This window comes from Oncorhynchus clarkii, chromosome 12 (genome assembly GCF_045791955.1).
Source record: "Oncorhynchus clarkii lewisi isolate Uvic-CL-2024 chromosome 12, UVic_Ocla_1.0, whole genome shotgun sequence".
Classification (NCBI taxonomy): Eukaryota; Metazoa; Chordata; class Actinopteri; order Salmoniformes; family Salmonidae; genus Oncorhynchus; species Oncorhynchus clarkii.
Genome location: NC_092158.1, coordinates 17,365,865 through 17,393,518, shown reverse-complemented (window position 1 = coordinate 17,393,518; position 27,654 = coordinate 17,365,865). Strand labels below are relative to the sequence as shown.

Below are 27,654 nucleotides of genomic sequence, written 5' to 3'. Positions count from 1 at the left end.
TTTTGGCTTGTATTCTTTCTTTATCTCTCTCTGCAATATCACGTGTCCTTAGTGGGGGGAGGGAGGGGGGGGGGGGTGATACTGGGGCAAGAGGAACCGCTGAACGTCTTTCTTTCTCCAATCCCAGTTCATTTTTCCCAGAGGTGGGTGGGAGTGTATTTCTACTAACGGGGCCGAATAGGGCAGCGAATAGTACAACAAAGTTCAGATATGTCCAGCAAAGCCACCCCATCTTCCATCCTCAGTCCTTCACGTGAAGGATAAGAGTCAGGGGGAACAATTCCATTTCAACTCCATCAATTCAGCAAGTCAATTCAAAAATACCAATCCGTGAATAGAAAAATCCCCATTAACAAATACATAAACGCCATTTTTAATTCATAACTACTTATTCATAATGTCTTCAAATTCATCTCTCGTGTAGATTGAATCGAAAATGGGAAGTTCACCCTCCCCCCAACGAAACCCTCATCCCTTTCCCAGACCCAGACCCAGGCTCTAGTCTACCAGACGGTGGTCTCTCCCATCTCCTGTCCAGGGTGGGACATGGGGGCGCTGTAGCTGGAGTTACTAGCCAGGGAGAATGGTGGGCTGGGCCCCCCTCCGTATGCCTCACCAGGGACAGGATGCAGGGAGCTGGGCAGACCGGGCTCTGGGCTGGGGGTATCTGCGTGGGAGATCATGTCCGTGAACCTCTGGTCGTCAGAGGGGTGGTGGGCTGACACAGAGCCCTCCATGGCCCCTCCATGGATGTAGGGGGATTCTGCTGGAGACTGAGCCTGAGAGGAGGGAGGGCCGTGGGAGAAGAATTCATAGTTTCCCCCTCCGTAGTAGTCGCCCTGGTACTCTGTAAGGGGAGAGACGATTTGATTAGAAAACAAATCATCTAATGAGGAAATTAATTGTGCGCACACAGATGAAGCAATTGATATAGCAACATTCAAAATCACTGACATTGAATCTAACAGCCTTCTAAAAATGGACCTACATCAAGATTCAAGATTTTGTAAATAATTGCATTATTTAGTAGCCTAAGTTACATTATAACATTTCAAGGAGGGGAAGGGAGCGGTTTAGTTCACTGGTATAGCTGAAAAGTAAAAGTGCAAAACATGCCTAAACTTCTTAAATTCACCCTGGTACTAGGTGAAGGGACGAAATGGGTCAGGGAATGGTTTGGTTCACTCTTTCTGTTAAAGTGAAAACGCACTTAAAAAATGTATTTTTATCTCCTATATTTCCAAGATTTTGAGTGCTTCCACTCATCCTTTTGTGAGTTGACTTTAGAATTTTTCTTGCTTTATTATTCAAAGCGACTAAACTTTAAAAAGGAAATTAAAATCACACGCTCTACATTTCAGTTAAGCACCATACTCTTTATATTTTAGTGGGTATTCTTTATGTCAGTATTACAGAGGGAAGGAGCTCAAATAATTAACCAAAACACATCAAATATATGAACGTCTTGTTTAATGTACTGTATAGTATATGATGTTGATTTTACTCCCTAATCCAACTTAAATCATCAATCTAGCATACACACACACGTTATGTCAAGATCAGTTAAATGTAGTCAGCATTTCATTATGCTTTGTTTCTAACAAGACAGAGAAATGTTTCTCCTTTACATTACGACATCAGCAACACACCTTATGTTACAAACTGTGATAATGAGGGGAAGAATACATCCACCAGCAATGCAATGATGACCCTGTTTTTTTGCTCCAAACTGAATAAACAAGCTAATTATTGAGTCCCACAAACAGAACCCTGCTAGCTACGTCAGACCTTGAGAATCAACCTGAACCTGGAGCAGCCGTGGGAAGAAAGGGGGAGGGGCAGAGAGAGAGGTGTTAGAATAACACACACATACGGACGCACGGACACACACACGCACGCACGCACGCACACACACACACACACACACACACACACACACACACACACACACACACACACACACACACACACACACACACACACACACACACACAGCAGCAGCAGCAGTAGAAGACTGGGGGGATGGAGGGAGTAGTGCTACTAATACAGATGCCACTGCTCCACCAAGGCACAAAAGGGCGTGAAAAGAGGAATGCTGAGAATGGAGGGAGCTAGGAGAGGGGGATAAAGGTTTTGTCTCCTTCCCTTCCTCTCATCTCCCTTCCCTCCCTCCATGTTCCATCCTTCAAGGTTCCCTTGTAATTACAGTGGACGGACGCTGCTCTGTTCCAGTTTAGCAGTGGTTCCCAAACTGTGGGGGGCGTGAGAGGTCGGCAGGGGGAGTGCGGGTTTCCCCCCAATTATTATTATTATATACAGGATATATAGATATTTATACAGTGCCTTGCGAAAGTATTCGGCCCCCTTGAACTTTGCGACCTTTTGCCACATTTCAGGCTTCAAACATAAAGATATAAAACTGTATGTTTTTGTGAAGAATCAACAACAAGTGGGACACAATCATGAAGTGGAACGACATTTATTGGATATTTCAAACTTTTTTAACAAATCAAAAACTGAAAAATTGGGCGTGCAAAATTATTCAGCCCCCTTAAGTTAATACTTTGTAGCGCCACCTTTTGCTGTGATTACAGCTGTAAGTCGCTTGGGGTATGTCTCTATCAGTTTTGCACATCGAGAGACTGACATTTTTTCCCATTCCTCCTTGCAAAACAGCTCGAGCTCAGTGAGGTTGGATGGAGAGCATTTGTGAACAGCAGTTTTCAGTTCTTTCCACAGATTCTCGATTGGATTCAGGTCTGGACTTTGACTTGGCCATTCTAACACCTGGATATGTTTATTTTTGAACCATTCCATTGTAGATTTTTATGTTTTGGATCATTGTCTTGTTGGAAGACAAATCTCCATCCCAGTCTCAGGTCTTTTGCAGACTCCATCAGGTTTTCTTCCAGAATTGTCCTGTATTTGGCTCCATCCATCTTCCCATCAATTTTAACCATCTTCCCTGTCCCTGCTGAAAAAAAGCAGGCCCAAACCATGATGCTGCCACCACCATGTTTGACAGTGGGGATGGTGTGTTCAGCTGTGTTGCTTTTACGCCAAACATAACGTTTTGCATTGTTGCCAAAAAGTTCAATTTTGGTTTCATCTGACCAGAGCACCTTCTTCCACATGTTTGGTGTGTCTCCCAGGTGGCTTGTGGCAAACTTTAAACAACACTTTTTATGGATATCTTTAAGAAATGGCTTTCTTCTTGCCACTCTTCCATTAAGGCCAGATTTGTGCAATACACGACTGATTGTTGTCCTATGGACAGAGTCTCCCACCTCAGCTGTAGATCTCTGCAGTTCATCCAGAGTGATCATGGGCCTCTTGGCTGCATCTCTGATCAGTCTTCTCTTTGTATGAGCTGAAAGTTTAGAGGGACGGCCAGGTCTTGGTAGATTTGCAGTGGTCTGATACTCCTTCCATTTCAATATTATCGCTTGCACAGTGCTCCTTGGGATGTTTAAAGCTTGGGAAATCTTTTTGTATCCAAATCCGGCTTTAAACTTCTTCACAACAGTATCTCGGACCTGCCTGGTGTGTTCCTTGTTCTTCATGATGCTCTCTGCGCATTTAACGGACCTCTGAGACTATCGCAGTGCAGGTGCATTTATACGGAGACTTGATTACACACAGGTGGATTGTATTTATCATCATTAGTCATTTAGGTCAACATTGGATCATTCAGAGATCCTCACTGAACTTCTGGAGAGAGTTTGCTGCACTGAAAGTAAAGGGGCTGAATAATTTTGCACGCCCAATTTTTCAGTTTTTGATTTGTTAAAAAAGTTGGAAATATCCAATAAATGTCGTTCCACTTCATGATTGTGTCCCACTTGTTGTCGATTCTTCACAAAAAAATACAGTTTTATATCTTTATGTTTGAAGCCTGAAATGTGGCAAAAGGTCGCAAAGTTCAAGTGGGCCGAATACCTTCGCAAGGCACTGTATATACTATATATATACTCTATATATAAAAAATGTTAAGGAACTCAGTCCAGCTTTTTACAAGGTGCAATTTCTAAATTGGGTAGTGCATCATCAGTTCCTCTTGTCATATCAGTCATTGCAGACCTTAGAGAGCTATGTACGTCAGCCATGTCAGCTAACATTGTTTAGCTAGGTTTTTTTAACCCATAGATGTTGTTGTAATGTTTCAGTCACTCAAATGTCACATGAATACACATTAGACATGGCAAAATGTATATAATTGCATGAACATTTGCTTTAAAACTGAAAACATGTATCTGCACCCCATGACAAGATTTGTAGAATTGCAAGAAATAAGTTTTAAACCTGCAACATCTTCTCTTCGCTAAGAAAAGGGGTGTGAACAGTTTGTGTCATGAACAGTGCTTGTGCAGAGAAATATACATGGTGCTCTCATGCGCAGGAGGGGCGCAGGATGTTCCCCAATGCTGGAAGGGGGGCCTGAGTGAAAGAGTTTGGGAACCCCTGCAGTATAGGACTCATTCCTTCATTTCTCTTCAGCAGGTAGGTAGCTTAGTGGTTAGAGCATTGGACCAGTACCTGAAAGGTTGCTGGATTTAATCCCAGAGCTGACAAGGCAAAACTCTGTCGTTCTGAACTAGGCAGTTAACCCACTGTGCCCCGGTAGGCTATCATTTTAAATAAGAATTTGTTCTTAACTGACTCGTCTAGTTAAATAAAGGTTCAATTAAAAAATCTAATAATTCAGCATTGTACTGACAATGAACTAACAAATGCTCTTGTTTTTAATCATTCTATGGTTGTTCACTTCAGCCCATTCCAGAATGTTCTGCCTTAATTTTAACATTCTTTTTCACTTCTAGATTTCAGAATCCTCTACATTGTTCCAGTAGGTCACTTGATGAGCATTCAACACACTTGTCACCCCACAGTTTAGCCAGAGCTGGACAGTACAGAGGTGGGCAATGGCATTCCTGACGAAAACCATGTCGGGGTTAATGTGTGTTGTGTATCACTAAAATCTTCACCAAGGATCACTTGTAAGCTAACAGTGAGCAATTGTCTTCCAACAGGTGGTGCCATTCTTACTCAACGCGCAGACCAAACCGACAGAATCGTAATGTCTGATGTAATACAATGAACAGTGAGTGTTTTTACCACTCGAACAGAGAGTGTATTTTACCTGTGTAGTATCCGTAGGCCCCAGGCCCCAGTATGTCTGGGTCCTCCAGTCGTCCCCCCATGGACCTCATCCTCCTGGGCCCTCTGAAGAAGGCGTGCCGCCGGGCCCCCAGAGCACTCAGCTGCTTCATCCTCCGCTCCTTAGACCGACGGTTCTGGAACCACACCTAGAGTATGGAGTGGAAGAGGTAGTGAGTTATCAAATGACATCACACCTAGAGTATGGAGTGGAAGAGGTAGTGAGTTATCAAATGACATCACACCAAGAGTATGGAGTGGAAGAGGTAGTGAGTTATCAAATGACATCACACCTAGAGTGTGGAGTGGAAGAGGTAGTGAGTTATCAAATGACATCACACCTAGAGTATGGAGTGGAAGAGGTAGTGAGTTATCAAATTACATCACACCTAGAGTATGGAGTGGAAGAGGTAGTGAGTTATCAAATGCCATCACAACTATGAGGACGGAGAGGAAGACAGTGAGTTATCAAATGACATCACAACTATGAGGACGGAGTGGAAGAGGTAGTGAGTTATCAAATTACATCACAACTATGAGGACGGAGTGGAAGAGGTAGTGAGTTATCAAATGACATCACAACTATGAGGACGGAGTGGAAGAGGTAGTGAGTTATCAAATGACATCACAACTATGAGGACGGAGAGGAAGAGACAGTGAGTTATCAAATGACATCACAACTATGAGGACGGAGTGGAAGAGGTAGTGAGTTATCAAATGACATCACAACTATGAGGACGGAGTGGAAGAGGTAGTGAGTTATCAAATGACAGCACAACTATGTGGACGGAGAGGAAGAGGTAGTGAGTTATCAAATGACATCACAACTATGAGGACGGAGAGGAAGAGACAGTGAGTTATCAAATGAAATCACAACTATGAGGACAGAGTGGAAGAGGTAGTGAGTTATCAAATGACATCACACCTAGAGTATGGAGTGGAAGAGGTAGTGAGTTATCAAATGACATCACACCTAGGGTATGGAGTGGAAGAGGTAGTGAGTTATCAAATGCCATCACAACTATGAGGATGGAGTCGAAGAGACAGTGAGTTATCAAATGACATCACACCTAGAGTATGAAGTGGAAGAGGTAGTGAGTTATCAAATGACATCACACCTAGAGTATGGAGTGGAAGAGGTAGTGAGTTATCAAATGACATCACACCTAGGGTATGGAGTGGAAGAGGTAGTGAGTTATCAAATGCCATCACAACTATGAGGATGGAGTCGAAGAGACAGTGAGTTATCAAATGACATCACACCTAGAGTATGAAGTGGAAGAGGTAGTGAGTTATCAAATGACATCACACCTAGAGTATGGAGTGGAAGAGGTAGTGATTTATCAAATGACATCACAACTATGAGGACGGAGAGGAAGAGACAGTGAGTTATCAAATTACATCACAACTATGAGGACGGAGAGGAAGAGGTAGTGAATTATCAAATGACATCACAACTATGAGGACGGAGTGGAAGAGACAGTGAGTTATCAAATGACATTACACCAAGAGTATGGAGTGGAAGAGGTAGTGAGTTATCAAATGACATCACACCTAGAGTATGGAGTGGAAGAGGTAGTGAGTTATCAAATGACATCACACCTCGAGTATGGAGTGGAAGAGGTAGTGAGTTATCAAATGACATCACAACTATGAGGACGAAGAGGAAGAGGTAGTGAATTATCAAATGACATCACAACTATGAGGACGGAGTGGAAGAGGTAGTGAGTTATCAAATGACATCACAACTATGAGGACGGAGAGGAAGAGACAGTGAGTTATCAAATGACATCACAACTATGAGGACGGAGTCGAAGAGGTAGTGAGTTATCAAATGACATCACAACTATGAGGACGGAGTGGAAGAGGTAGTGAGTTATCAAATGACATCACACCTAGAGTATGGAGTGGAAGAGGTAGTGAGTTATCAAATGACATCACACCTAGAGTATGGAGTGGAAGAGGTAGTGAGTTATCAAATGACATCACACCTAGAGTATGGAGTGGAAGAGGTAGTGATTTATCAAATGACATCACAACTATGAGGACGGAGAGGAAGAGACAGTGAGTTATCAAATTACATCACAACTATGAGGACAGAGAGGAAGAGGTAGTGAGTTATCAAATGACAGCACAACTATGAGGACGAAGAGGAAGAGGTAGTGAATTATCAAATGACATCACAACTATGAGGACGGAGTGGAAGAGACAGTGAGTTATCAAATGACATTACACCAAGAGTATGGAGTGGAAGAGGTAGTGAGTTATCAAATGACATCACACCTAGAGTATGGAGTGGAAGAGGTAGTGAGTTATCAAATGACATCACACCTCGAGTATGGAGTGGAAGAGGTAGTGAGTTATCAAATGACATCACAACTATGAGGACGAAGAGGAAGAGGTAGTGAATTATCAAATGACATCACAACTATGAGGACGGAGTGGAAGAGACAGTGAGTTATCAAATGACATTACACCAAGAGTATGGAGTGGAAGAGGTAGTGAGTTATCAAATGACATCACACCTAGAGTATGGAGTGGAAGAGGTAGTGAGTTATCAAATGACATCACACCTAGAGTATGGAGTGGAAGAGGTAGTGAGTTATCAAATGACATCACAACTATGAGGACGGAGAGGAAGAGACAGTGAGTTATCAAATGACATCACAACTATGAGGACGGAGTGGAAGAGGTAGTGAGTTATCAAATGACATCACAACTATGAGGACGGAGAGGAAGAGACAGTGAGTTATCAAATGACATCACAACTATGAGGACGGAGTCGAAGAGGTAGTGAGTTATCAAATGACATCACAACTATGAGGACGGAGTGGAAGAGGTAGTGAGTTATCAAATGACATCACACCTAGAGTATGGAGTGGAAGAGGTAGTGAGTTATCAAATGACATCACACCTAGAGTATGGAGTGGAAGAGGTAGTGAGTTATCAAATGACATCACACCTAGAGTATGGATTGGAAGAGGTAGTGAGTTATCAAATGACATCACAACTATGAGGACGGAGAGGAAGAGACAGTGAGTTATCAAATGAAATCACAACTATGAGGACGGAGTGGAAGAGGTAGTGAGTATTCAAATGACATCACACCTAGAGTATGGAGTGGAAGAGGTAGTGAGTTATCAAATGACATCACACCTAGAGTATGGAGTGGAAGAGGTAGTGAGTTATCAAATTACATCACACCTAGAGTATGGAGTGGAAGAGGTAGTGAGTTATCAAATGCCATCACAACTATGAGGACGGAGAGGAAGACAGTGAGTTATCAAATGACATCACAACTATGAGGACGGAGTGGAAGAGGTAGTGAGTTATCAAATTACATCACAACTATGAGGACGGAGTGGAAGAGGTAGTGAGTTATCAAATGACATCACAACTATGAGGACGGAGTGGAAGAGGTAGTGAGTTATCAAATGACATCACAACTATGAGGACGGAGAGGAAGAGACAGTGAGTTATCAAATGACATCACAACTATGAGGACGGAGTGGAAGAGGTAGTGAGTTATCAAATGACATCACAACTATGAGGACGGAGTGGAAGAGGTAGTGAGTTATCAAATGACAGCACAACTATGTGGACGGAGAGGAAGAGGTAGTGAGTTATCAAATGACATCACAACTATGAGGACGGAGAGGAAGAGACAGTGAGTTATCAAATGAAATCACAACTATGAGGACAGAGTGGAAGAGGTAGTGAGTTATCAAATGACATCACACCTAGAGTATGGAGTGGAAGAGGTAGTGAGTTATCAAATGACATCACACCTAGGGTATGGAGTGGAAGAGGTAGTGAGTTATCAAATGCCATCACAACTATGAGGATGGAGTCGAAGAGACAGTGAGTTATCAAATGACATCACAACTATGAGGACGGAGTGGAAGAGGTAGTGAGTTATCAAATGACATCACACCTAGAGTATGAAGTGGAAGAGGTAGTGAGTTATCAAATGACATCACACCTAGAGTATGGAGTGGAAGAGGTAGTGAGTTATCAAATGACATCACACCTAGAGTATGGAGTGGAAGAGGTAGTGATTTATCAAATGACATCACAACTATGAGGACGGAGAGGAAGAGACAGTGAGTTATCAAATGACATCACAACTATGAGGACGGAGAGGAAGAGGTAGTGAATTATCAAATGACATCACAACTATGAGGACGGAGTGGAAGAGACAGTGAGTTATCAAATGACATTACACCAAGAGTATGGAGTGGAAGAGGTAGTGAGTTTTCAAATGACATCACACCTAGAGTATGGAGTGGAAGAGGTAGTGAGTTATCAAATGACATCACACCAAGAGTATGGAGTGGAAGAGGTAGTGAGTTATCAAATGACATCACACCTAGAGTATGGAGTGGAAGAGGTAGTGAGTTATCAAATGACATCACACCTAGAGTATGGAGTGGAAGAGGTAGTGAGTTATCAAATTACATCACACCTAGAGTATGGAGTGGAAGAGGTAGTGAGTTATCAAATGCCATCACAACTATGAGGACAGAGAGGAAGACAGTGAGTTATCAAATGACATCACAACTATGAGGATGGAGTGGAAGAGGTAGTGAGATATCAAATTACATCACAACTATGAGGACAGAGTGGAAGAGGTAGTGAGTTATCAAATGACATCACAACTATGAGGACGGAGTGGAAGAGGTAGTGAGTTATCAAATGACATCACAACTATGAGGACGGAGAGGAAGAGACAGTGAGTTATCAAATGACATCACAACTATGAGGACGGAGTGGATGAGGTAGTGAGTTATCAAATGACATCACAACTATGAGGACGGAGTGGAAGAGGTAGTGAGTTATCAAATGACAGCACAACTATGTGGACGGAGAGGAAGAGGTAGTGAGTTATCAAATGACATCACAACTATGAGGACGGAGAGGAAGAGGTATTGAGTTATCAAATGACATCACAACTATGAGGACGGAGTGGAAGAGGTAGTGAGTTATCAAATGACAGCACAACTATGTGGACGGAGAGGAAGAGGTAGTGAGTTATCAAATGACATTACAACTATGAGGACGGAGAGGAAGAGACAGTGAGTTATCAAATGAAATCACAACTATGAGGACGGAGTGGAAGAGGTAGTGAGTTATCAAATGACATCACACCTAGAGTATGAAGTGGAAGAGGTAGTGAGTTATCAAATGACATCACACCTAGAGTATGGAGTGGAAGAGGTAGTGAGTTATCAAATGACATCACACCTAGAGTATGGAGTGGAAGAGGTAGTGAGTTATCAAATGCCATCACAACTATGAGGACGGAGAGGAAGACAATGAGTTATCAAATGACATCACAACTATGAGGACGGAGTGGAAGAGGTAGTGAGTTATCAAATGACATCACAACTATGAGGACGGAGTGGAAGAGGTAGTGAGTTATCAAATGACAGCACAACTATGTGGACGGAGAGGAAGAGGTAGTGAGTTATCAAATGACATTACAACTATGAGGACGGAGAGGAAGAGACAGTGAGTTATCAAATGAAATCACAACTATGAGGACGGAGTGGAAGAGGTAGTGAGTTATCAAATGACATCACACCTAGAGTATGAAGTGGAAGAGGTAGTGAGTTATCAAATGACATCACACCTAGAGTATGGAGTGGAAGAGGTAGTGAGTTATCAAATGACATCACACCTAGAGTATGGAGTGGAAGAGGTAGTGATTTATCAAATGACATCACAACTATGAGGACGGAGAGGAAGAGACAGTGAGTTATCAAATGACATCACAACTATGAGGACGGAGAGGAAGAGGTAGTGAGTTATCAAATGACAGCACAACTATGAGGACGAAGAGGAAGAGACAGTGAGTTATCAAATGACATCACAACTATGAGGAGAGAGAGGAAGAGACAGTGAGTTATCAAATGACAGCACAACTATGAGGACGAAGAGGAAGAGACAGTGAGTTATCAAATGACATCACAACTATGAGGACGAAGAGGAAGAGGTAGTGAATTAACAAATGACATCACAACTATGAGGACGGAGTGGAAGAGACAGTGAGTTATCAAATGACATCACAACTATGAGGACGGAGTGGAAGGGGTAGTGAGTTATCAAATGACATCACACCTAGAGTATGGAGTGGAAGAGGTAGTGAGTTATCAAATGACATCACACCTAGAGTATGGAGTGGAAGAGGTAGTGAGTTATCAAATGACATCACACCTAGAGTATGGAGTGGAAGAGGTAGTGAGTTATCAAATGACATCACACCAAGAGTATGGAGTGGAAGAGGTAGTGAGTTATCAAATGACATCACACCTAGAGTATGGAGTGGAAGAGGTAGTGAGTTATCAAATGACATCACACCTAGAGTATGGAGTGGAAGAGGTAGTGAGTTATCAAATGACATCACAACTATGAGGACGAAGAGGAAGAGGTAGTGAGTTATCAAATGACATCACAACTATGAGGACGGAGTGGAAGAGGTAGTGAGTTATCAAATGACAGCACAACTATGAGGACGGAGAGGAAGAGGTAGTGAGTTATCAAATGACATCACACCTAGAGTATGGAGTGGAAGAGGTAGTGAGTTATCAAATGACATCACACCAAGAGTATGGAGTGGAAGAGGTAGTGAGTTATCAAATGACATCACACCTAGAGTATGGAGAGGAAGAGGTAGTGAGTTATCAAATGGCATCACAACTATGAGGACGGAGAGGAAGAGGTAGTGAGTTATCAAATGACACCACAACTATGAGGACGGAGAGGAAAGAGTTACACAACTAGGACCAACAAAAATATCAAAGATTGTTATCAGATCAAATTAAGTTAAACTATTTTTCTTTGAGTTTAGATAATTTTCATGGAATGAACAAACTTTATTTATACTGCATTTTAGACAAGCGTGTCAAGCACACAGAATGTCGTAATCAAAGTTGAATCAAATCTAACTTTATTTCTAGTCCATTACTTCACCAGATGTATTCATAATCCATTTCACATTAGCGTTACAACATACTTTGCAGAGAATTAAAAACAAATTAAAACTACATACAAGGTAGTTAAAATGACAAGGAAGTTAAAATGACACGGTAGTTAAATGACAAGGTAGTTAAATGACAAGGAAGTTAAAATGACAAGGAAGTTAAAAGGACAAGGCCCACTCCTATCATCATCAAATCAAATCACCATCAAATGAAATCCACCTTAATTTCAGACCTTTGTTGTTTTGCCCATTTGTACATGGTCCCTTCCACAGACTTGGAGTGCTATTTAACTATGCTTGCTATTCCCATACAGGAATTCTAATTCTGTAGCATTGCTCATTTTATGTACATTCTGCAATGATAGTTTTTTGTTTTGTTTGCTGTCTTGAGACCAGTGTCAACACAGCAAATAGATTCAAATCCAAGCTTTTCTCAGGCACATCACCTATAGAAATAAAGGGCTCCACTTAGATATAAGTTAGATTACTGGAGAAATGGGAGGAATAGGGACAAAGTGGGATGGAGGCGGTGGAGGTAAACTAACAAACATGGACACTGTCCAACCCAAACACATTATGAAAATGTGTAGTCTCCAACACTCCTTCCGTGACCTCCAACTGCTCTTAAATGCTAGTAAAATGAAATGCATGCTCTTCAACCCATCGCTGCCCGCACCCACCCGTCTAGCATCACTACTTTGGATGGTTCTGACTTAGAATATGTGGACAACTATAAATACCTAGGTGTCTGGCTAGACTGTAAACTCTCCTTACAGAGTCATATTAAGCATCTCCAATCCAAAATTAAATCTAGAATCGGCTTCCTATTTCGCAACAAAGCCTCCTTCACTCATGCTGCCAAACATACCCTCGTAAAACTGACTTTCCTACCGATCCTTGACTTCGGCGATGTCATTTACAAAATAGCCTCAAACACTCTACTCAGCAAATCAGATGCAGTCTATCACAGTGCCATCCGTTTTGTCACCAAAGCCCCATATACTACCCATCGCTGCGACCTGTAAGCTCTCGTTGGCTGGTCCTCGCTTCATACTCGTCGCCAAACCCACTGGCTCCAGGTCATCTATAAGTCTTTGCTAGGTAAAGCTCCGCCTTATCTCAGCTCACTGGTCACCAGAGCAACACCCACCTGTAGCATGCGCTCCAGCAGGTATATTTCACTGGTCATCCCCAAATCCAACACCTGCTTTGGTCGCCTTCACTTCCAGTTCTCTGATGCCAATGACTGGAACGAATTGCAAAAATCACTGAAGTTGGAGACTTATATCTCCCTCACTAACTTTAAGCATCAGCTGTCAGAGCAGCTTACCTAACGCTGCAGCTGTACACAGCCCATCTGTAAATAGCCCAACCAACCAACTACCTACCTCATCCCCATATTTGTTTTTGTTTTTCAGCTCTTTTGCACACCAGTATTTCTACTTGCACATCCTCATCTGCACATATATCACTCCAGTGTAAATTGCGAAATTGTAATTACTTCGCCACTATGGCTCATTTATTGACTTACCTCCTTACTTCATCTGCTCACACTGTGTACAGATTTTTCTATTGTGTTATTGACTGTACGTTTGTTTATCCCATGTGTAACTCTGTGTTGTTGTTTTTGTCACACTGATTTGCTTTGTCTTGGCCAGGTCACAGTTGTAAATGAGAACTTGTTCTCAACTGGCCTTCCTGGTTAAATAAGGTGAAATAAATAAATACAATTTTAAAAAGTGCCTAAAAGAAAAAATGTCAGCCTCTCCTCGTTAGGGAATATGGATGTGAGTGAGAAGCAGAGTGTAGGTTCAGTTCCAACAAGGATGCAGGTGTTAAAGAGCCACAGCCACACAGACACAACACCCAGAAATCACACTGGAGCTGTTTAGTAATCAGTGATATGGCGGTCAGTATATTTTTTAATCATCCAATAAAATCAAAGAATCAGTCAATAACACAAAGAAACACAACACACACACTATTTTCTATAGGTTCTCTCCATGTGCCTCAGCAGGTCACTGTACAACAACACAACTCACTAGGCCTCAATACAACACAATTCAGCAGGCCTCAATACAAAAACACAACTCAGCAGGCCTCAATACAACACAACACAGCAGCCCTCAATCAAACAACACAACTCAGCAGGCCTCAATACAACAACACAACTCAGAAGGCCTCAATACAACAACACAACTCAGCAGGCCTCAATACAACAACACAACTCAGCAGGCCTCAATGCAACAACACAACTCAGCAGACCTCAATACAACAACACAACTCACTAGGCCTCAATACAACACAATTCAGCAGGCCTCAATACAAAAACACAACTCAGCAGGCCTCAATACAACACAACACAGCAGCCCTCAATCAAACAACACAACTCAGCAGGCCTCAATACAACAACACAACTCAGAAGGCCTCAATACAACAACACAACTCAGCAGGCCTCAATACAACAACACAACTCAGCAGGCCTCAATGCAACAACACAACTCAGCAGACCTCAATACAACAACACAACTCACTAGGCCTCAATACAACACAATTCAGCAGGCCTCAATACAAAAACACAACTCAGCAGACCTCAATACAACAACACAACTCACTAGGCCTCAATACAACACAATTCAGCAGGCCTCAATACAAAAACACAACTCAGCAGGCCTCAATACAACACAACACAGCAGCCCTTAATCAAAAAACACAACTCAGCAGGCCTCAAAACAACAACACAACTCAGAAGGCCTCAATACAACAACACAACTCAGCAGGCCTCAATGCAACAACACAACTCAGCAGACCTCAATACAACAACACAACTCCACCGGCTTCAATACAACAACACAACTCAGCAGGCCTCAATACAACAACACAACTCAGCAGGCCTCAGTACAACAACACAACTCAGCAGGCCTCAATGCAACGACACAACTCAACCGGCTTCAATACAACAACACAACTCAGCAGGCCTCAATACAACAACACAACTCAGCAGGCCTCAATGCAACAACACAACTCAGCAGACCTCAATACAACAACACAACTCCACCAGCTTCAATACAACAAAACAACTCAGCAGGCCTAAATACAACACAATTCAGCAGGCCTCAGTACAACAACACAACTCAGCCGGCCTCAATGCAACAACACAACTCCACCGGCTTCAATACAACAACACAACTCAGCAGGCAAAAATACAACAACACAACTTAGCAGGCCTAAATACAACACAACTCAGCAGGCCTCAATACAACAACACAACTCAGCAGGCCTCATTGCAACAACACAACTCAGCAGGCCTCAATACAACAACACAACTCCACCGGCTTCAATACAACAACACAACTCAGCAGGCCTCAATGCAACAACACAACTCAGCAGACCTCAATACAACAACACAACTCCACTGGCTTCAATACAACAACACAACTCAGCAGGCCTCAATACAACAACACAACTCAGTAGGCCTCAGTACAACAACACAACTCAGCAGGCCTCAGTGCAACAACACAACTCCACCGGCTTCAATACAACAACACAACTCAGCAGGCCTCAGTACAACAACACAACTCAGCAGGCCTCAATACAACAACACAACTGAGAAGGCCTCAGTACAACAACACAACTCAGCAGGCCTCAGTGCAACAACACAACTCCACCGGCTTCAATACAACAACACAATTGAGCAGGCCTCCCTCAATACAACAACACAACTCAGCAGGCCTCAATACAAAAACACAACTCAGCAAACCTCAATGCAACATCACAACTTAGCAGGCCTCAATACAATAACTCAGCAGGCCTCAATACAACAACACAACTGAGAAGGCCTCAATGCAGCATCACAACTCTGCAGGCCTCAATACAACAACTCAGCAGGACTCATTACAACAACACAACTCAGCAGGCCTTATTACAACAACACAACTCAGCGGGTCTTATTACAACAACACAACTTAGCAGGCCTCAACCCAACACAACTCAGCAGGCCTTATTACAACACAACTCAGCAGGCCTTATTACAACACCAGTCAGCAGGCCTTATTACAACACAACTCAGCAGGCCTTATTACAACACAACTCAGCTGGCCTTATTACAACACAACTCAGCAGGCCTTATTACAACACAACCCAGCAGGCCTCATTACAACAACACAACTCAGCAGGCCTTATTACAACACAACTCAGCAGGCCTTATTACAACACAACTCAGCAGGCCTCAATACAACAACACAACTCAGCAGGCCTCAGTACAACAACACAACTCAGCAGGCCTCAGTGCAACAACACAACTCCACCGGCTTCAATACAACAACACAACTCAGCAGGCCTCAGTACAACAACACAACTCAGCAGGCCTCAATACAACAACACAACTGAGAAGGCCTCAATGCAGCATCACAACTCTGCAGGCCTCAATACAACAACTCAGCAGGCCTCAATACAACAACACAACTCAGCAGGCCTCATTACAACAACACAACTCAGCAGGCCTCATTACAACAACACAACTCAGCAGGCCTTATTACAACAACACAACTCAGCAGGCCTTATTACAACAACACAACTCAGCAGGCCTTATTACAACACAACTCAGCAAGCCTCATTACAACACAACTCAGCAGGCCTCATTACAACAACACAACTCAGCAGGCCTTATTACAACACAACTCAGCAGGCCTCAATACAACACAACTCAGCAGGCCTCATTACAACACAACTCAGCAGGCCTCATTACAACACAACTCAGCAGGCCTTATTACAACAACACAACTCAGCAGGCCTTATTACAACAACACAACTCAGCAGGCCTTATTACAACACAACTCAGCAAGCCTCATTACAACACAACTCAGCAGGCCTCATTACAACACAACTCAGCAGGCCTTATTACAACAACACAACTCAGCAGGCCTTATTACAACACAACTCAGCAGGCCTTATTACAACAACACAACTCAGCAGGCCTTATTACAACACAACTCAGCAGGCCTCAATACAACACAACTCAGCAGGCTTTATTACAACACAACTCAGCAGGCCTTATTACAACACAACTCAGCAGGCCTCAATACAACACAACTCAGCAGGCCTTATTACAACACAACTCAGCAGGCCTTATTACAACACAACTCAGCAGGCCTTATTACAACACAACTCAGCAGGCCTCAACCCAACACAACTCAGCAGGCCTCAATACAACACAACTCAGCAGGCCTCAACCCAACACAACTTGGAAGCAGAGAAATGAAAATCAGTCATGAATGGAGTCAAATAAAGTATTTGTACAGGAACAATGGAGAAGAGAAAAATTAAAAAATGTCCAACATATGGAGCTTCACATTCTAAAAACATAACCCATTTCTTGTTGTGCCTCTGCATCGGCACGGCATAATAATGCATGTTAACACCAGCTAGGCTACACCAAAGGCACAATCCCACTGCGTTGGAGATTAACAAATAAAACACACACAAAAACACCTAAAACCACTTAGGCATTCCTCTCCATGTTTTTCCCAGCAAAGACGACACCTGCCTACAGAGAACAATTGTCTAACTGTAGTGTACATTTTTATGGAAATGCTTTCACTCCCCTTGAGAGAGCATTTCTTAGGGATTACCACACACACACACACACACACACACACACACCAGAGGGATCCCTGCTCAGGGTGCATCGGCAGTTACTACACAGCAAATGAGGGGGGAGATGATGGCCATGAAACTGGCCACCATCTTGGTTTTATATATCACAGTGCATTATGTTGTTGCTAATCAGAGATGAATGGGATGGATTCAGTGTTGTGGAGACATGAAAGTGGGAAGGTGCTACACTACACTACGCATGGCCTGGTCTAAGAGGAGAGGAGAAGAGAGGAGACTGTCTGGCAGTAAATGAGTGAGGACAGAGAGGAGCGAGGGGGGTGTACGATATGTAAATCTGGGAAATCAGTGATAATTACTGTAAGCGCACAAAAAGCCACATCTCAGCTGGCAGAGACGGTGCTAATCACCCTAACACAGTCTGAACCCAGACACCGACAGAGAGAGAGAGAGAGAGAGAGAGAGAGAGAGAGAGAGAGAGAGAGAGAGAGAGAGAGAGAGAGAGAGAGAGAGCGAGAGAGCGAGAGAGAGAGAGTGTGTGTGTGTGAGTGTGTGTGAGTGTGTGTGAGTGTGAGTGTGTGACCGTGCGTGCGTGTGTGTGTGCGTGCTTGAGAGTGTGCCTGTGCATGAGTTTGTTCATGCGTGTGCGTATGTGTGTCACAAAGAACAGAGAATTATAGCGGTTAAGACTAAAATCCTGGAGACCTGAGTGTGTTGGGCAGCAGAGATGATCAATTCCACATTTCCACTTCCAGGACGTAAACAGTAATGTTATGTCCCTCTCACTCACAGTGATCATGATCTCACATCAGCTCTCCCTAACAGAGGTCCATTCAGTTTTCATTTCAGTCAATTCAGGAAGTGAAAAATCCTTATTGAAAATAAAGGAGTATTTTCACTTCCTTGACTGAACTGAACTACTGCTCCCTAAAACGTCTCCATTGTCTTGGTTGGGATGTTAATAAACTGTTTTACTATATCTCTATAACACCTTCCTGCATCACCTGTTCACAGTATTTCTGTGCAGTGCTGTGGGCTTTTTTTGTAATGACACTGTTGTTAAATTATTGGCTGTTAAAACCATTAACAGTGCATGATATTTCCAACATTTAAATGCCTATGGCTACAGATACATATTTAAATATGTACATATTGGATTGCCTATGTCTTTTATACAAAGCCTCTCGTCCCACTTTTGACAGTGCATGCCATCTGGTTATTATACTTTCTTTAAGAATAAATAAGAAATCAACAGAAAATATAATATTCCTGTCATATTATTACAAAACAAACGTCTTCCATCTTTCATTCATATTAATCAAATCGTAATTGCTGTGTTGTTTTGTAGCTAAATATTACAAAAATATCAGAAAAGCTATAAACATCTCGAATTAATATTGTGGTTTCTAGACCCCATTCCTATTTCCCGGGGAGGGATGTTCAATAACTCTCGAGTTGATCTTATAACGATCCTATGGATTTGTCAATCAGCATTTCATTTGAATGTGTCTTGTTTTCAACGTTTTCATTAAAAGGTATTTTTCTCATATTTTATTCCAAATGTGTTATCCCTCCATAGAAAGGTAGGTCGGTTGTAGGCCTATTTCATTTTACACATAGTTATGGGGATCTGGACTAGATAATAACCTCATAGTAACCTGTTGTGACATTTCTTCTTCTCACTCTCACTTTGTCAATTATGTCTTCAATTAAATCTCGCTCTAATTTCAGGCAAAATTAAAATCCAATCTATTTTAATTCATCAAGAATGTCGAAGACAGCAGACAGGCCCACGTTGCTTACAACACCAGTAGTCTATCAAAACCTAGCGGTGCTCATCAAACACAAATAGAAAAAAACCTAACGTTTTTTCCACTGGACCTGGGAAATCAACAGATTCTATTCTATATGGGAGTAGAAATTCTAACTTGGCCAAATAAAAACCAGGCTCTTTATTAACCAAAAATGTATAGTCTCAAGTGAAGTATATAATACCATTCTACCTGTATAACCCGCATGTTGAGTCCCGTCTCCTGGGCCAACTGTTCTCGGATGTGTCGGGTGGGTTTCGGCGTGGCCACGAAGGCAGCCTTCAGCGTTTCCAGCTGCTTGGCTTTGATGGTGGTTCGCGGACCTCGCCGCTTCGTACCCGAACTCTGCTCCTCATTCTCGTTATTGTTCGTGTCCTTATCTGAGCATGTGGAATTGTCCGTCTCTTTTGTGTCGTCCTGCATCGGGTCCTGGAGGTCCGGCGATAAACTTCTGTCTGTGCATGATGACACTGGGGAACGAGAGAGAATGGAAAGGTCTCAATCGGAGATATCACAAGGCCTTCTGTGTGCTGCTAGATTAATTCTGTAGTCTGTCTAATCAGAAATAAACCAGAATACGTGGAACAATGACGCCTCACAAAATACAAATAGCCTATGGAAGCCCTTTGAGTTCCTTTTACATAAAAAAATACACTTTACCAAGTCCATATGAAACAGTCTAAATGCCTGGATTTACCCGTTTAAATCTAGTCACAAATAAAACAGGTGTAACCAACTTAACTCAACCGTGCCCGCGTGTGACCTGAAGCGGATCGACGTATGGAAATAGAAATTATGCCTGTAACGTGAAACAAAAAAAATGGAGCTAGGCTGCCTATACAGAGGATCCCCAAGGACCTGCTGCGTCGCGCGATAACAGCATGTCATTGTCCGAGGGGATGGCTGTTTGAGAAATGTATCAAACAGGAAATTATAGCATTGATAAGCCTTAGCTATATGGTCAGATGCATTCAGCGACGCGGAGATGCTTTGTTGGGGAACATCATCAAACACTAGGCTACACATGCTCTATATGCGGCCCATTGAGCCAGCAAGAATGTCAGTCGTCATATGTTGTTCATGTTTGAAGCAACAGACACGCAACGAGGGGTTAAAATCAATGTCACGTCTTTCGACGAAACACATGTTATCCGTCACCTTGTTGATCTAAAGACAAAATCTAGTGCCAGTGATGGGAGCCTGACAACTCCTCGAACACAATACGCTTTTCCGACAGTTGTTGTTGATTTAGGCCTATCCATTTTGTTTCCAAACACCCAACATATCGGCGTAATCTCTTATCAATATCAACGTCTTTAAATAATTACATTTTATATATATTTGTTTTGAGATAATTAGAGGAGAAGTCATTTGCAGACGAATTCTCCATATAGGCCTACACATGTTTAACCATGTGACGTTAGGTGCTATACGACACTGCAGCTAAAATAGGAAAGTAGAGAATAGAATCAAACAGAATAAAATAAAAAATATGTATCCATATATAAGACTACTTCAACAGCGGTGAGATTGGACGCAGGCGACAGCCTACCCCAAATCATGCAGAGCCAGAGCTAACGCTCAGATGTTGACACCCGCCCTGTCCATGGTTCTGAATTTCCTGACCGTGGTGTGTAGACTCAACTCGGCTACCGTGGCCAGTGGCTATATAGGTTATGCCTCTGGATACTTTTTTTTTTTTTTTAAGGTGCAGAGTAACATAATAGATTTTCGAATTCATACATTTTAGTTTGCAGTGGGATTTGTAAATATGTGATATAGGCTATCCCATTACAGGATGCCAACAAATACATCCAAGCAGTAGTGGCGTTTCATATCATGAACAAGATAAGCAGTCTATGGTTTTGGTTTGGTTGGATGTGTACCAGTGTCTGGTAACGTGAGATCCCACGTTGGAACAATCAGTAAATCAACAAAGAAACACGGTCCCTTATTTTCAGACATCAGTGGGCCTATAGACATTTTCCAAGACCAACAGAACACTGATATGTTTGTATCCATGTAGTAATATAAGAAAGACTCACTTTTGAAACCCTTAAAGGTCAAATGCAGCCGTTTTTATCTCCAAATCAAATCATCTCTGGGTAACAAGTAGGTATCTTACTGTGATTATTTTAAATTAAAATGGTAAAAAAAAAAAGAAACAAAAATAGCTTCTTAGCTATTCTTCTCAAGCAAGAATTTTGCTAGGAATGTCTGAGAGTGGTCTGAGTGGGGGGAGACAATTGAAATAGCTGTTATTGGCAGAGAGGTTTAGAACTCTCTTTCTTATTTGTATATTAACTCATTTACCACCTGGTGATGTCACCAGGCAGTCCAAAACTCCATCCCACCAAAACAGGCTGAAATATATTTTCAAACAGCTCTTCCACTAAATGGGCATAATAATATTTTTCACAAGTTCATAGTATTCCAACGTTATAGTGTGGAACACAGGAAATCATGTTGTTGACTGCACTGGGCATTTAACAATAATTACCTGAATTCAAGGTGACTTCCTTGATCGCCCCTGAGCTCAGGTAGTCTTCTTTACAAACAAATTTATTTTCGTCGATAACATAGAGTTCCTCGCCGGTGGACAGCTGCTTGTTGCACACCATGCACGTGAAGCAGTTGAGATGGAACACCTTGCTGCGCGCCTTGCGCACCAGATCACTGGGAGAGATGCCTTGGAGGCATCCTGCGCACTTCGTCCCAAACCTCCTGAAAAGAAAGCGAGAGGACAGAGACAACAAGCATGTTGATGTAAAATCACTCTGAGACCAAAATAGTTAACAACATCCTGAATTTGAGCGGGAAATTGTACAGTTTTAACTGGAAATAAGTAGGCGGCGTTCAACCAGCGTGAGTCTTAATAAAGAAAGGAAAATTCTAGGCCTATAGTGAATTTTGCAACTGTGGGAAATGCAGATGTTTCTGTGAGTAGCCTGAATTTATAATTGTAACCACGAAATCGAACTAAATCTGTCGTAAAGAGATTTTACATAACAAGAGATTTTACATAACAATGACAACAGATAGCCTTTAATAATAATAATAATATGCCTAATAATAACAATAGTAGTAACAATAACATCATCTTAATAAATAATAAATAACATAAATATATTTGTTTTATAGCAGGCTATTACATCTTTGCCATAATTGAAGAAAGGGTAGCCTATTTCGAACAAATGTTCGTTCAAATCTAACATCCTACTTGATACGAAATAGCCTACAATGTGCGCTAGACAGATTTTCAACATTGAATAGAAAAACATTCATTTTCACATTTTTTATGGAGATGTTATATTAATAAACCCACGTTAACGCATTAGTGACAGTCAGCACAATGTGACCACGGAGATATCCGAGGATTAAACCGAATAGGACGTTTTTACCGTGAAAATCTCTGTTAATCCACATTCACCCTCTTCACATGCAAAAACCTTGGTGGATAGACTTTTATTATTTAGATAGACAGACGAATACAATAGCATAATTCAACGTCTCAACATTTCCAGGGATAACTCGACAAGGTAAATGGTTGAAAATGCCTGTGTTGCATTGGAAGAAAAGGTATGCTAATGTAGGCCTACATAAAGTGATGGAGAATGGGAAGCCTTATTTTGTGTTTCTCTCTCGGATGTGAAATAAATAGGCCTAATCCAACTCATCACGAGCCAGAAACCTCGTCATGCGCCTCATGCTGATTTGGTAACCTCTCTCTCATCAATATGGAGTCGCTTCCAGGACGAAAAAAAAATGCAGGAATTGAAAATATGTCAATTATAATACGAGTATTGGAGATAGTGTGTGTTTGAGGGTGTGAGTGGGGGGCTGTTGTTTTGGATTTGGGGAAGCGGTTGCACGAGGGCACGACTGAACGAGCGGTTCAGGCAAGCCCCTTTATTTGAACACTAATGTAGTCTACGGAATCTCTCTCGATCCATTTGCAATAGTTTCGCTCCACTGTAGCCTTTTACATGCACCGCCCGGGCCAGCCTCCTCCGGTGCGGCGAGTGCAGGCCACCGCTCTACTTACACAACAAATGGCCACGTTAGGGTGATTACTGTTTCTCCTGGCTAATGGTTGGGCCATTTAAATCCACTGCTTGATGGGAGCTGGCTAATATGATGGTCAAGGTCGTTTGGGGGCAACAATGCCGTCACAAAGGTTTAAACACTGGGCCTTACATGTCATTAAACAATTTGTTTGGGGAGACGGGAAAAAGCTGACACATAAATAATTGCTATGATGCTACAAACAAGGGCCTATACTTATCACTGAATTACATTGAACACTTTGAAGAACTGAGCGGATGGTGTAGGCCTAATGAGGAGGTTTTAAAATATATTGGAACAAACAAAAGTGGAAGCAGAGAGTACGAGTTTGAGGAAAATGTAGCTGATTTAGAAATAGATTTAAACTGTCATGTCTGCATGAATGGTTTAAGAGAAGTGTGAATATTCAAGCCCACATAATATTCATAATATTCCCATAATATGAATGTATAAATGCAAGTGATATTATTGGTGTCATAATAACAATTATTAACTAAGTTAATGCTTCGTATTGTCAGAAAACACACTTTGTTTCTTTAAGAACACACACGTCATGCGGACAAAGAGTGATAACGTGGCCATATTAGGCAATTATAATATGGTTCTGTCGAAATGCTAAATAGTATTGTGGTATTCAAAGTGAACCTATAACTATGATTAATTGATTGGCCTAATAATTATATGATTTTTGTTGCAAAACCAATGTGACACTAAATGCCAAGATGCCAATGTGCCATGACTGCAATATTACTTCTATTGACTATAAATAGTATTATTTTGAAGTGACATTCTTAAACATTTCAAGTAACTTATATGTATACTATCTCGCTTATAGGTGAAATATATCCTGTGAAATAGACCTTGGTAAACCATATCCATTTCCACAAAACAATGTGTAGGCCTGCATAATAATATCTGGTTAATTATGTGAGGGACGCTTAAACGAGAGCTATTTTTAGCATTGTGACATGAAATCCCATTTCAGCATTTGATTTTAAACAAATCCACTGACGAACAAAAAACAAGAAAACATAATCCAGAATGACAATCTTCAGAAGCAGGATGATTATAATTCTCCTAACTGAGTTTTTGGCAAGCCCTGCTTTTACGCCTGAATCACCAATCTGAATCCTTACCTGAAAAAGTCAATTTTACAATAGAGCTTCCCATCCCGGGAGAAGCACTTCTCTGTCAGATTACAGTTGCACTCGCAGCACTGGACGCATTTGGCGTGCCAGGCTTGGTCCAACACGTTAAGCAGGAACCGGTCCAGGATGGGCCTGTCACACCCGGCGCAGTGGACCATCATCCCGCCTGTCTGGAGGACACCGAGGACCGACCTTCCCACGCGGGCTCCGGTGCTGGGTCTGGGGCCACACGGCTCTCTGCGCAGCAACGTCTTGGCTCCGGGGTTTGGGACAAAGCAGACGCGAATGTTCCGTCAGGTGGGTGGGCGGTGAGAAGACCCTATCCCCTACCGTTTAAAGGCAGGCTATAGGTGAACACTCCCCGAAGTTCCTTTTCGGTACTTCTGGTTCTGGACGCCCCTGTCCTGTCCTGGCACTTGTCACAATCCAGAATCCAGAAGATAGAAAGGTGAATTTAAAAAGCACCTATTCCTCTTCATTGACGGGCTGCGTAAAAATGGTCACCTGAAAAGCCTGTTCTTCCACGCTGTAGAGAATACGTTGCATGGGGCTGTAGCAAAGTTATTATTTTGTTGTTGTTGTAAATAGCCCTTTCTTTTGTCATTCTGTCATCTTTTGTTTTTAGGTTCCACTTCTTCGCCTTCGCTCACCTCACGTGGACACGTTTCGCATCACTGTGCCCGGCTGTGCTGGCGCGAGGCACGTCCGTATTCAGATTGGGTGACGCTCTCCTTTAATTCCTGTGCCTGGGTGGCCAATCAGGACTCAGTTGTCATGGTTACTCATTTAAATAATGGTCGGTAGCCTACCTTCAGGTCGACCTAAACCTTAAACCATACTAGCATAAATAGGCTAATAAACTTTAATTCTGCTAAGAGGGACACGATTTTTTTTGAAGACATTGGCAAATGATGGTCACTCTCGTTTTGCTAGTGCCTCGTTACAGAATGGACCTAATTTCTATTTTCCTGCTGTAGCTCCCATCAAACTCGTGGGGTGAATGGATTTTAGGGACTATCCCCATGGAACGCTGCCTGGGCTGGGCCTTATAAGAAACCAAACATGCTTTTTGTCTAATATCACCAATCAACAAGATCTTTCTCTGATACAATTATGCCAATTAGACATGTTATTTAGGCGAAATGAAAGCTTTGATTGTTTCAATTTAATCTAAATTAAACTTCTGATGACACCAAGGCACAGAACAAAAACCTGCGGATCATCTTTCATTTTAATTCTTATTTTCACCTCTTCTTTGTCCTCTGTCTGTGACAAGATGACCTAGTGGAGTTGATGGCCTACAAAGTGAGGGGGCCGTCTTACATTACATGTACCCGCCTTAAATGACCCTGAATGGGATGCAATGGGAGACGGGAGTAGCTGAACAAGAGTTAAGGCTACAAAACCCTTCCTGCATTAGGCTGTCATTTGGCTCTTTACAGTATGCGTGTGTGTGTGTGGAGTGGAGGGAACGAGAAGGGAGGGGGACCCAGGCATGCCCTTTCTCATACAGAAAGCTATTTACAGGGAAATGCATAGGATTAAGATAGCGGGCCTCATCAATAGGGAGAGCCTGGTCGCCCGCCGCTTTAACAGAGTATAGCCACCAATCGAGGGGAATTTCAATATTTACCCAGACCATCATTTAAGTTAGTCGAGGCAGTGCAAACATCATGCAGACACTAATGGTTGTTAGTGGAGAGGCGAGGCTGGTTTAAAACTAAGTTTGAGCAATTGTTTTGTATAATGAGTTGGTTAAGTAGCCCAATGGGTGTTCATTTTGACCCACTGCATATTTTCATTTAAAATAACTTTTAAAATCAGAACAAGAACAACATTAACAATTACAACAACATTGGCAACTTTATGCATTCATAATACTATCAATTGAATCGCACATTGTTGCTGTACATAAATAACTCGTCTAAGAATTCGTCTGAAGAAATTTGTGAATTATTAAGGTCAATTCAACAATTATTCAAAGATAAGTAGCCTGTTGTTTACAATGAATGTGTAAATAGTCTGATTTATGGCAAGAAGCTAACAATATTAATGTTTTTACGCAAAATAAAGGACCATCATCATATTTGTGTGAGACTGTATGAGTTTTATTATTATTATTATTATATCCTCATCCTCACAATTTTTCAACATCACCACCACTACCATCATCATTATCATCTCCACCACCATCATCCTTATCATCCTCATCATCATCATCAGTCCATTTTTTCAACCAAAAGCATATTACAGTGATAAAAGCAGGTCCATAGCATACTGTCATGTTATTACCTAACCTAAAATTGAGCCAACAAAAACAACATGATAGCCAGAGTGAAGTTGTAGCGCGTGCATGCATGATTATCCATCCATCTCCATCTGTAGATTGTAGAATGTGAAATGTTTTCCGTGGTGCTGGTTAGTATTAACTGGTGACTCTACATGATAATAAAGCAGTAATTTCTGTAGTCGGGGGGAGGCCGTTCAGCTTGTTGGGAGAGAAAGGGAGAGCCCGGGCCGCGGAGGAGACCCCCGCCGCTCTTGGCAGGCGACAGTGGCAGCAAAGCTTGGCCCCGCTCACGGTTTTAATCCCAAAGCTATTGGGGCTTGCTATTTATTTTTCTCACCGAGTCTTGTTTTCTTGACTCTCCGTTTAAAAACTCCTTTACATTTTGTTCGAATGTTACCAAACTCTCCAGTGCCCTGTCAACAACAAACAAATAAGGTGCAAATTGTAGACGTCACAGGCACCTCAATTCACACTTCTGAAAGGGTTAAATTTCTCGTTCAACCTGCCAACTGTTGAGGAGTCAACATGGGTTTATATCTACCTCATATTTTCCTTTATGCCTTTGATGATAGCCTATTTATCCAACCA

At 42.1% G+C, this 27,654-nt stretch overlaps 1 protein-coding gene across 1 annotated transcript; it reads right to left on the bottom strand.

The window, feature by feature from the left end:
• Positions 1–503: 503 nt before the first annotated feature.
• LOC139421886 (LIM/homeobox protein Lhx5-like) lies at positions 504–24,937 on the bottom strand. The gene is made up of 5 exons (XM_071173015.1): positions 24,765–24,937; positions 22,064–22,287; positions 19,756–20,033; positions 5,141–5,306; positions 504–847 (listed from the first exon to the last, which is right to left on the bottom strand). Exons 1-5 carry the CDS (start codon positions 24,935–24,937, stop codon positions 504–506), a joined length of 1,185 nt encoding a protein of 394 aa, XP_071029116.1.
• Between the last annotated feature and the right edge of the window lie 2,717 nt (positions 24,938–27,654).

Coding starts and splice junctions, on each gene's coding strand:
- LOC139421886 (XM_071173015.1), bottom strand. CDS start 24,937: ATGATGGTCCACTGCGCCGGGTGTGACAGGCCCATCCTGGACCGGTTC. Junction 22,288..24,764: donor TGTAAAATTGACTTTTTCAG/GTAAGGATTCAG, acceptor CTTTCTTTTCAG/GAGGTTTGGGACGAAGTGCG. Junction 20,034..22,063: donor GGAAGTCACCTTGAATTCAG/GTAATTATTGTT, acceptor CTCGTTCCCCAG/TGTCATCATGCACAGACAGA.